General features: G+C 37.7%; 1 protein-coding gene across 7 annotated transcripts in view; it reads left to right on the plus strand.

Annotated features, from left to right (window-relative positions):
* LOC138705059 (small subunit processome component 20 homolog) overlaps positions 1 to 12,253 on the plus strand; it is a 297,829-nt gene that overhangs the window by 88,712 nt on the left and 196,864 nt on the right. For all 7 annotated transcript variants that reach the window (XM_069833649.1, XM_069833650.1, XM_069833644.1 and 4 more), the window contains one exon: positions 10,925 to 11,456. In XM_069833649.1, coding sequence (XP_069689750.1) covers positions 10,925 to 11,456 — 532 coding nt within the window. The remainder of the gene's footprint in view (positions 1 to 10,924; positions 11,457 to 12,253) is intronic.

Genomic DNA, 12,253 nt, shown 5'->3' on the forward strand with positions numbered 1-12,253 from the left:
TTGACATCTGTAGTACGTGTAATTCCATTGTTGAATGTCTGTCGTTATTATTTTTTTATAATATGTGACATTTTGCCTGTCGTTTTGTACTTATAAGCATTTCAGTTGTGTTGAAGACTTAATACTGCAATCCTGTGTACATTCTGTCATCTTCACAAATGGATACAACTCCACGAAAACGGTCTAAAATTATAACATTAGCAGAGCATTCTTCTATGACACAGAGGCAAATTGCTGCAGAATGTCACATCGGTTTGGCTACTGTTAATTTGATCATAAAACGATACAGGGAGACTGGATCCATCACACCCCAGAAAAAAGGAAACTGTGGCCGGAAAAGGAAAACTTCACCTGCAGATGATCGTTTAATTGTCAGGAAAAGTAAATTAAATCCTAGACTAACTGCTGTCGACTTAAACCGCGAGTTAATGGCTACCACTGGGGTGAATATTCACGTCACAACAGTGTGGCGTAGGCTTTTGGAAGCTGGAGGAAGGGCTCATAAGCCTATTAAGAAGCAACTGCTAACCCCTGTTATGTGCAAAAAACGCTTAATGTGGGCAAAATTACATCAACACTGGACAGTGAATGACTGGAAGAATGTACTTTTTTCCGATGAGTCTCATTTCGAGGTCCATGGCCACCGTGTTTCTTACGTACGGAAAGGATCCGAAACAAGAACAGCAGCTCATCTCCAACAAGCACCCAAATACCCTCCTAAAGTAATGTTTTGGGGTTGTTTTACACATGAAGGGCCTGGAGCATTAATACCTATCAAGGGAATGATGAATTCTGACAAATATATTCACTTATTGGAAACCAGAATCGTACCCCAGCTGCAAAAATTATTTCCGGATGGCAGAGGTGTGTTCCAACAAGACCTGGCACCATGCCATACGTCTCGAAAAACTACAGAATTCTTCAACAAGAAGAATATTCAGGTACTCCCCTGGCCAGGCAACTCATTGAGAACTTGTGGTCAATTTGCAAAAGAAGAATGCAAAAAATGGATTGTTCTACAAAGGAAAAGATGATTTCTGCCCTCATTGGTGTATGGTTTCGCGATGAAGAAATGAAGAATATTTGTGGGAAATTAGTGGAATCCATGCCAAATCGTCTCAGAGCTGTTATTAGGAACAAGGGAGACCACATAGATTACTGAGGTATGTCTTAGATCCTTATTTTATCCCATTTGAGTGTTTTTGCATAAGTAATTACGTTGTTCGGATTAATTTGCACGCTACAGTATAAGACGAAATATTGCTTAAACATATGAGATATTTGGATGATATTGTAAACATAAACACTCCTGCCTCTTTTTCCATGAATTATACGAGGAGCATTAACAACATTCTTCCTTAAGAGCATTAGAAAACTTTATAAAATGAAGCACATTAACTACATTTCACTTTTAAAATAAATACAGGCATGCTAGGAACTAGGAGATGTTATAATTCAAAACTCAATTTCTATTTTAAAAACTCTTCGTTATATATATTACACTTTATACGATTTTTTCTAATATACAATTTTAACTTCAATATATTAACGATATTATTGGATTACGGTTTTCATATTCGCTTCTGTACAACAACCTTCACTCGTAGGTTTATATTGCCACAGGCCAGAGTGATAGAACATAGAATCCTGGCCTTCGACGTAGGTATAAGCTTGAGGATTCAATTAAATTTGATAGGCTTGATTTAATAAAGTAAAAGAAAGTAATTTTCAGTTTCAATATGTTAAAAATGTTATGTTTTATTTAACGACGCTCGCAACTGCAGAGGTTATATCAGCGTCGCTGGATGTGCCGGAATTTTGTCCCGCAGGAGTTCTTTTACATGCCAGTAAATCTACTGACATGAGCCTGTCACATTTAAGCACACTTAAATGCCCTCGACCTGGCCCGGGATCGAACCCGCAACCTTGGGCATAGAAGGCCAGCGCTATACCAACTTGCCAACCAGGTCGACAGTTTCAATATGAGTACTGAATTAGGCCTACATATGAACAGATATGCTTATATTCTTATAGCCGGATTCTTAGCCAGAATATGGAACACTGGACCTCTAGATATGTAAAAATTATATGATAAAATAAAATTAGATAGACTTAGTTTATCAGAGAAAAATAAAATAATCTACAGTTCCAGTATGAGTACTTAATTATATATGAACACACATTATGATTACGTTGCATTATAGCCAGATTCGTAACCAGAATATAGAACCCTGGTCCCCTAGGTATGTATAAGCTAGAGAATTAAATTAAATTATATAGGCTTCATTTAACGGAGGAAAAATAAAATACTTTCCAACTTCAATACTAAATTACGTATCTACAGATATGTTTTCGTTTTGTTATCACTAGATTCTTAGGCTGCCCCTACAAACAAACTTTACCTTATCTTTCCTCTGGAGAAATAAACAATAATAAATTCAGCTTTGCTGTACAGTTGTCAGAAAAAAAAGTGACCGCACTCGTGAACAGCAAATATTTTCGAAGTCCACTTTGGGTCATGGCGATGTTACATGATGCATGTGCTTTTAGAAGCAGTTCCGGAACTATGGAATCATTCCATAGCTACGCCTCATAGACCAGTGGTAGAGAGCTCGCCTAATGATTTCAGGGTTGTGAGTTCGGGCCTAGTTCAAGTTTTCATTTTATTTTTTAATCGTTCTTTAGCAATATAAATACTGCATTATTCAAATTATCATTTATATTCTGTTATCATTCTTTATCGATATGAATAATATTCAAGTTATTCATATTTTATCGTTCCTTTAGCGATATATATAATATCCAAGTTATAATTTTTTATATTCTGTTATCGTTTTTAGCGACGTGAATAATATTCAAATTATCATTTTTATTCTGTTATCATTCATTAGCGATATAAATAATATTCAAATTATCATTTGTATTCTGTTATCATTTGTTAGCAATATAAGTAATATAAATTTAATGTTAGGTTTAGAACAATACAGCTGCCTAATACGAGTGTTAGTTTTTCCTTCTTATACTGTTATATTACTACATTATACTATCCTGTAACATAATAAATTGGAATGGTGTCACGAGGATTTGAGCCTGATACGTTGACATTCCAATTCCGAATTTCGCGACGTCCAATGTTCCTACGTTCTTCCGACTGAGCTATTTCATTTACCTGGTACTAACGTAATTCAGCGCATTGTCAGAAACAATACAACTGAACATTCATTTGAATTATATTCTGAATATTTAATAATGATATAAAAAGGTTACGTTTATGGCAATAATATTTGTAGTTGTAATACCAACTGCAACAGCAGCAGTGTTAACAGCAGCAATGATAAGGACATATTGCGTGGATACAGTTCAATACAGATTTTTCGAAAATAAATTACGACACTGAGGTCGAGATTATAAAATAATTATATTCTTCTTAACTCTGTGGACTTTGTTTGAAAATTATATGGTTATTAATAAGACTCTAACAAGTATTCATATTATTATTTCCTTATTGAAGAATATATATTTTTAGTATAATGAGTGTTTTGCTGTTATTTTAAGACCTAGGTAGAGGCTAATTCTCTGAGGAAACCACGACGCCATTTCTGCCTTTGACTTTGATTGCATGGCTCCACAAAGGGGTGCAGGAATGAATGAAAGTATAATACGGGCTGTGGTTCATCTTGGTTTTTCGGCATCCGAGGCAGGTAGGCGTTTCAACATTTCAGAAAGGATAGCCCGGAGATGGGTGCAAAATTATCAACGCTCGGCAATTTTTGGCCGAAAAGCTGGGAGTGGTAGAAGGAAAATTTCAACACCACAACAGGATGCCAGATTAGTGGCAGAGGTTGAAAGGAATCTCTTTCATATTGCTGCTACTTTGAAGACAGTTGTTAATTTCCCTGGCCACGACCAGACTGAGAAATCGTTTAAGGTCTGCCAATTTGAGATCTTGACGTGCCATTCCTAGGGAAGTTCATAAGGAAGAGCATATAGAGGAGCGTTTAGTCTTTGCAGTGGGAAATGGTGATCGGGATTGGAAAAGACTAATCTTTTCTGATGAAGTCACCTTTTCTACTACAAAGGAAGGACCCACTTTTGTATATCGTCCTCCTGGTACCCGATTCGACCACAGATATGCTGCCATGCATGCCCGCAGTGATAGAGTATCTGTGTCGTGTTGGAATTCTTCAATTTCAGCAGGATAATCATCCAGTCCACACATCTCAATTGATTCGGGAATGGTTTGCGAGGAGACAGGATATTGAATTGATAGACTGGCCTCGTCGCTCTCTGGACTTGAACTCTTTAGAGAATATGTGGGCACAAGTAAAGAAGCATATGCGGAAAAACTGGCCCAATCCCCCTCCAAGACGCCCTGATGATTTGTGGAAGCTTGTCCATGGTCCCTGGGATGCCGTGACTGAGAACAGTCACTATTTGAAAACACTAGTCGATTCCATGCCCACTCGACTGCAAGATGTGATCGAGATGGGAGGAAGATGGACTAAATATTGAATCGTGGCTTTTTGTTTGTTTCTTTTTTTTTTTTTTTTGGTTTGTTTTTTTTTTTACTTTTGTTTTAATTTTTTAAGGCAGACGCCTGTAAGTTTGTTTTGTTTATGCTACGAAAGATATTTTTGTTGAGAATATAATCTTTCTTTCCATTTGCAGCCATAATGTCATAATAAATAATGACACAGTTATGGCATAATACATTCATGAACCTGATGTTAATTACTAAAACAATCATAAAAGAAACAGAAACAATTATATTTTCTCTCTCTCCTAAAAACATAAAAAGCATTAGGTTGTGTTCGAACGCACGACCTTACAAACACTAACCCGAAACACTATAGATTAACGCGCAAAAATTTTCATTCAGGCCACGTTGTCCAACAACATGTAACATCACCTGTCTCCAAATTGTAGCGAAAATACCCGAAGGGAACTTTGTGTCTAGAGAGTGGCCACTTTTTCTTTTGACAACTGTACAAGGAAGTCTGAGTAAGAATTAAAACATTCTTTCTCAGACATTAGCAAAATAAATTTCTACATATCTGTCACTTTATTTCGCATGTCAGTGACTCCAAGAGCTACTGATCTATGAAGCGAAGAAGTAATAAAAATTGAGATGAGAATTACTTCAATAAGAGTAATTATATTTAAACTTTACACACAGTGAAGAAACAGGTCTCGACCCGCTCGCTCAGCGAGAGGGCTGCTACTGATATGTTCTGTCCTTATCTGTTGTCTCTATCTTCCACGTTTTGTGCACTGTGTGACAACGTCGAACTGTTGCTAGCACTCAATTGGCTTAGGCCATATGCCTTCTTATTCTGAAACCGCTATAACTCTTAATGTGCAAGATGCCCATTATTTCAATAATTCTAGATCATGTTAAATAGTCATTGTCTACACTAAAGTATTATCGTCATCCCTCATTTCTCATCTTAATGGCGAACCGACGTGACATGAGACAGCAAGTTATAGCTCTAGTTGAGGCTGGATATGGGACTAGATCTGCTGGCCATTTGGTCGGTGTTCCTGGAAGTAGGAGCCGCGAGGTGGGTTCATCGTTACCAAAATTCAGGGGAGGTCGAAAATCGCCCTATTTTTGGGCGTCCGCGGATTTCTTCATTGGAAGAGGATGCTCTCTTATTCGAGACAGTTCGACAGGACCCCTTTTGAACTGCTAACGAAATTTCTTCACAGCTGTGGTCAGCAGGCTGAGGAACCGCGGTATTAGGAGCCGGAGGGCTGCGCAAATGGAAATATTGGGGGAAGCACAAGCTGTCGACTGTCTTGCCTTCACTACCAATCGAGTGGATTTCGATTGGAGAAATGTAATTTTCTCCGACGAAACAACCATCTCGAGTGATTACGAAAGTCCTGTCCGTGTCTATTGTGAGGATGGTCTCAGACATGATCAGCGCTATGTGCACCGACGTGAAAGATCTGGACGCTTTAGCATATCGTGTTGGGGGTGGATGTCTTATGATGGACCTGGCGTTATAGAACGCATCGATGGCTGGTTTAATGCGGGAACTTACGAGCACATTCTGGAAAATATATTCCTTCCTTCTGCCCCTAGAACGTTTTCCCGAAGGAACATTCCTGTTCCAGCAGGATAACCATCCCATACACTATGCTGCAAGCATTCAAAGATGGTTTCAAAGGAGACCCGAGATCGAAATCATTAATTGGCCTCCGAAGTCACCTGATTTGAATGTCATCGAAAATTTATGGGTGGAATTGAAAAAGAGAAGGATAGCCACCTATGCCCACCGACGCCCTCGTAATCGAGACGAATTGTGGGATCAAGTTGTTGACACCTGGGAAGATCTCGCCAGGGATTAGAACTTACACCACAATCTCGTAACATCCATGCCGGACCGACTTAGAGCTGTAATAGAAGCTGATGGCATGTGGAAAAGATTTTAAGTTAACAGGTCTCTTTTTGTTTCTTATGATTTTTGTTTGAGGAAGAATACTTTTAACTTCCAAGTAAGATTTATTTTTTTTGACGAGGTTCAGCCCAATTGTAAGACCCAGAAATTGGGCATAAATTATTCATATTTTTCGACAAATTAAACAGTCGAGGAACTCTGAAGAAATTAATTACACCTCAATAAAAAAAAATTACCTGGGATCGAAAACGAGACATTTCGGTTAAACAGTGGAACCGACACGCTACTATATGAGCTACCGAGACAAGACAGTGACAGCAGCGGTCTAGAATGTAGATCCCATAGCAGACGATATTTGCCATTCGGTACAGAGAAGTAATGATATTTTGTGACGTGAGCTATGTTGTGAAATCGTGGCCTTAAATGGCTGTCTTCTTCGTGATCCTTATTCTGGTCCTTGTCCTTGTTGTGATCCATGTAACAATTCTTGTTCTATTTGTCATGGTACTTATCATTACATCGATATCGAGTGAACCGTGCTGTAGAACTTTTAACTTCCGACGACCAAGAGTCGTCTCATTCCTTTTAAGGGTAACTGTATGTACCTGACACATTATTCATATTTTGTTTGTAGAAAGATCGTAAATCCTGCAAAAAATATGGATTTTGCATGTTTATTTATTATTCTTATTTTTTTATATTTTAGACTTTATTTTTACATATAAATTGTGGTCAAATTTATAACTCAATACCTTCTTGAACATTGCCCATGCCATTAACATTTAATTTAAATTTAGATTCTCCAGAACTAATTAGTTCATACCCATCTCTGATATCATTTTCTCCATAATCATCTTCGTTTCTGAAGTTTTCTCAAGTTCAGTGTGATTGTTGTATTTTTGCACATTTACATTGAAAGTTTGTAGCATTTTTAGACGTCAAGTAGCAATTTGAGACAAATGCAACTGTGGCTTTAGTATGAACACAAATTAAACATGCAGTTTAAAGGAACAAATTCTAGAATTGATATTACTGAACATCAGGCATGCCAAAATACTACTGAAACTAAAAGTTATTATTGCCACTCCGTAGCCTACACTCCCAAACAATATATAAGTACTTAGAAAATAGATACGATGTTTGGTTGAAAGGTCTATTTGAACATGTGAAAAACACATGGTCCACTGTACTAAGAACATATACAATAGCTATCTGCAACCAGTGCAGTACATGTTGTCTGCTGCACCAAGAATATACTACATGTACTCGATTTTCTCCAAAACTTTAGGTAATGTCGCAAAGCAGATTTCACTTTCGAAGTTAGAACATAAAGGTACAGATCCAGAAACAAAATTTGGGCCACCTGAATTTTCCAAGTTCCAGTTACAACATATTGTGGATGTTCAGTAAGCACATTTTGTTTCTAGATCTGTACATTAGAATAATGTATTTTTTGCCATTTGCAAATTTCATTGTTGTACAGTGTTAAATATGTTCCTTCCAATATTATGGTTTTGTTATTGTTGCCAGTAAGCAAAAATGACAGTGATTGTTTTCAAAAAGCGTAAAAAAAAGATTAGCAATATTTTGAATATTTAAGATTTTCAAAACTACCAGTCATTGTGGATCAGTTGTGGACAAATGTCTCTGGCAATTTGATCGAAGTTAAGTCACAAGAATTTATACATGTATTGTGGAAGTCACACTTGGAACTTAGTTCATATACCAGTATCCAAGATATAATTTAAACACTAATTAGTGTATGCTGCACATATTTTTTTGTGACAAGCCATTGATACTGTAGTCATGTATGGCCTTTTTTCGCTAATGACATAGTTAATAATCCATAGTTACTTATTTTTGTATAACTTATAATGTAGTACTGTAAGTAAGGTTAGAGATTTAGATTGTTGGTAGCACTTATGTTTAATTTTTTTTAATTCATGATTGAGATAAATGTCATAGGACAACCATTCCAAACCACTGCAGGATATAGCTAAAATAAGTATATTGATGAACTCATTTCGAACTATCTTTGGAAAAACCTTTGTTATCAAAAACATACTCCATGCATTTGCTCTGTACCATTAAGTACAAATGGTAAGTTTTCAAGTTATTGGTTATGTATGTGTCTTAACCTAACTCAACTTGTAAGCAATAGCTCATTTTTTATTCTTACCAATGAGAAGGAATAGATCTTAAGGAAATTATACATGTATGATTATTATGAGTTTAATGTTTATATGTTTAATATACAGAGTTGTTATTGGTTTAGTTTACTGATGTACTCGCACTCTGGTCCCCAGTGAGGTCTGTGGTTGCATCTGCCAGAAGGCAAAAACGTATTACGACAAGCGCCAGTAGGGGAAGTTATCCCCACCCACGCCGCTCGGCACCTCATTCGCATGCTCTCTCTCTCTACTGTCTCTCTCTACTATCTGCCCCGCTTCGATGGATTACTGCCTACCACAATGCAATACGCATTAGACAACTGTCCACAACCACAATGCAATACGCATTAGACAATACGCATTAGACAACTGTCCAAAACCACAATGCAATACGCATTAGACAACTGTCCACAACATGTACTATTAACACAACACAACACAATGTAATGTGGTTTTCATTAAACAACACTCACCTGTTAACTTTGCACTGTCCTCGAAGTAACCTGGACAATTTCAGGAAGAAGTATACGTCTTCGGTACGGCTCATCACTACACATGGTTATGTCTGTACACGAAGCTGGACACGGACAGAATGAAGCTCCGTTAACACTTATGCCACCCCCGTAGTCAGCCCCTACCAAGCTACATTCACAAGCCCGCCAGTTTCTACCCACGCCATTCGGTCATTGTCCCCCGCGCCATTCCATCATTGTCTCCCATTATGAATCCTTGCAACAATCCTTGGACGATACTCCAAGATGTTATAGGCCCTGCTAACACGTGGACGAATGGCACTTCACTTCCCCTATTACTCCAGACCCTCAGATTCACCAAAGCATTACAACCGAAACACGAGAGACATTACATTTCCCTCTACGCAAGACTGGAAACTGATGCGGAATTCAGATCTCGCTGTTACACTTTCAACTTGATTTTGCGTAGAGTCGTAAGTTTGAGAGATGAAGTTTAGGAGTACATCATGCTCCAACACCAAACTGCCCTTTTCAGGGCAACAAAATACGTATTAAGACATATCCAACAACACACATTGCATTTCTACAATACGTTATGGCAGTTCCCTTAAACATAAACAGATTCATTTTCCTTTCTACCCCCAACTCGCCTCGGTAGCTGAGAGGTCTAGAGCATGAACAAAAAGCGTGCATTTAGGTTTAGTTACGAACTTTCTCGGATCGAATCTCCCCCCCTGCGAAGTCGTAAGAAAAAAAAAAGAGAGAGACATGAAGGAAGGAACAGAGAAGGAGAGGCTGGAGGGAGAGAGAGAGAGAGAGAGAGAGAGAGAGAGAGAGAGAGAGAGAGAGAGAGAGAGAGAGAGGAGGAACAGACAGGACGAAGTTCCTCTTTTGCTTCGTAGATGTCGTTACTCTTTTTGTTCCACTTTCCTAAACTGGATGTCACCCCACCCTAAACCCCTATTTCCACTCTTTCCCGTTAGGGTGTGTGGTGAGCTTGTAGGGGAAAAGTGGAAAGGGGATGTGGGCGGAGCTTTGCGTTCGCCGTATTACGTTTTTCCCTGCCAGAATTAGTACTGTAACAGTGAAATTAAACTACACACTTACCTTATAATAGATGCAGAAAATATCAACCCTCCTGTCCCACACAAATGGAATATCGTGTTCTCATTCAGTTCCTGAAACCAGTTGCAATAATTCATTTTCAAACTTAGTTCACCATCTTTTAGAGCACGCATTGAGGTATAGTGGTAACAGTAAGGTTTAAGATGTAATAGTCATATCTTGTTTCTTAGAGATGGCACAGACACACCAGTCTGCTGAGCTAATTTTTTTTTTTTTTAACAGTTCTTGTTTTTGTGAATGTTCGAGAATAGCACCAATGTCATCTAATCTAGCTTCTGTTAAAACTGTTCTGTTTTGAGGATATTTTTTTGTTTAACACCAACACCATGTTTTCAAATTTATTCACTAATTTGTTACCGCCTATCTCATAAGCAGTCAAGTATTTGGAAATTTGCAATAAAATCTGTACAGAACCAGTGTGCTGGTTCATATTTATATCTTACACACAAACACTTTTTCTTGTAGAGTCAAATAGCGAGTCATTCTGTGCAGCATCTCACATGAACTGTACATAACACTCATGGGCATGTGCAATGTAAAGAGGAATCAGGGAGCAGAGTGTGCGGCAGATGATAGAGTAGCGCCTGCCAGTTCTACATGACATAAGTTGGTAAACCTAACCAATAATAACTCTGTACTTGAATGTGTTGTACCTATTAAACAATAGATAGATATTGAGATAAGATGATGATAAATGTAAAGAATATTTTTTTTTGCACACTAATAATGCTTTTCTTTCCTATACTTTCAGGGAAGACAGCAAAGTTACCAGTTTTCCGAATCAATTTGTAGATATATTGAGTGTGAGTAACACTGATGAAATTCTAAGGAAAGTAGAAGATATTCTTTGTGCAGTGATATGTATTCCACATTTGAAACCATTAAATCAAGATAATGCTTTAGAGCAATTGAGAAATATAATTGAATTGTTGTGTTCTTTGTTAAAACAAATCCCTATATATATTGAAAATGAAAATAACCCATTTGACAGAAAAATTGAAACTGAGAAAGAAGAGAAAATAACAAATACTTTATTAGTGTTGGCTACAGTTCTGGAAACTGTTATCCATATGACAGACAGAAAGTCATTGAAAGAATTGTGCAATGCTCAATTTCTTTTGGACTCTGTCCTTCCGTATGCATCAGTCCCAAAATATCTGAATGCTTTGAGAGCCCTGGATTTATTTTTCACTGCATATGTGCAAGAGGATGATGGCAGTTCAGATTTACTTGCAAGATTGTATGCTGTGCTGCATGACAACTTGTCTTCACCATATCACAAGGTAAGATTTTGTGTATTCATGAATATCTTGTATTTTCACAGAATATCACTGAATAAATATTCACCGTATTCTGAATCTCTGTGCTGAGCAATCAGATGGCATCATGGTGTTCCAAATATCAGTGATGACATCATTGAGGCTCCAGCACTGTAGCAGCGCTTCCATCAGCTTACAGAAGTGGAGGCTGTGTCCATCAGCCACCATCAGTGAATCTGATTGGTTCTCGTATAGGGCGGAAATTGGCAGACAAATGACAACTTGCACTGTTATGTCATGGTTGTGTGTTCTGCTGTGCTGTTTTGCAATGAGCATCACATGAAAAAAATAAGTTAATGGCTTATGAATGAACATGCCAATGAACCAGTTATTATTACTACTGGATCAAGAAATGAAATGTGTGTGCTTCTTTTTATTTGAGCGAGGTGACTTTATGAAAATTTCCCAACATTTTTCTAGCATCTCACAACTCACACAGCTGCCATGATAATATTTGAACCTTCAAGCAGTTTTGTTTGTTAAAATTACACACAGGTGCACGCATGCACACACACACACACACACACACACACATACATGCACGCACATACACACACCACAGAGAAAAACCTACCTACACAACAGTGAAGTAGAATGTGTTCTGTTGTTTCTTCTTCTGTTAAACAATTCTATCCTGTGCAGCAAAAGTTTCTACCTGTCTGGTAATAACCACTCTTTTGCCCATGGCGTATTAATTTATCATGTTATTTATTATTCTGTCAAGAGAATCTGTAGGTTGTAGTTTTGGTAAATGGTTTGAT

This window comes from Periplaneta americana, chromosome 8 (assembly GCF_040183065.1).
Source record: "Periplaneta americana isolate PAMFEO1 chromosome 8, P.americana_PAMFEO1_priV1, whole genome shotgun sequence".
In the NCBI taxonomy this organism is placed as follows: Eukaryota; Metazoa; Arthropoda; class Insecta; order Blattodea; family Blattidae; genus Periplaneta; species Periplaneta americana.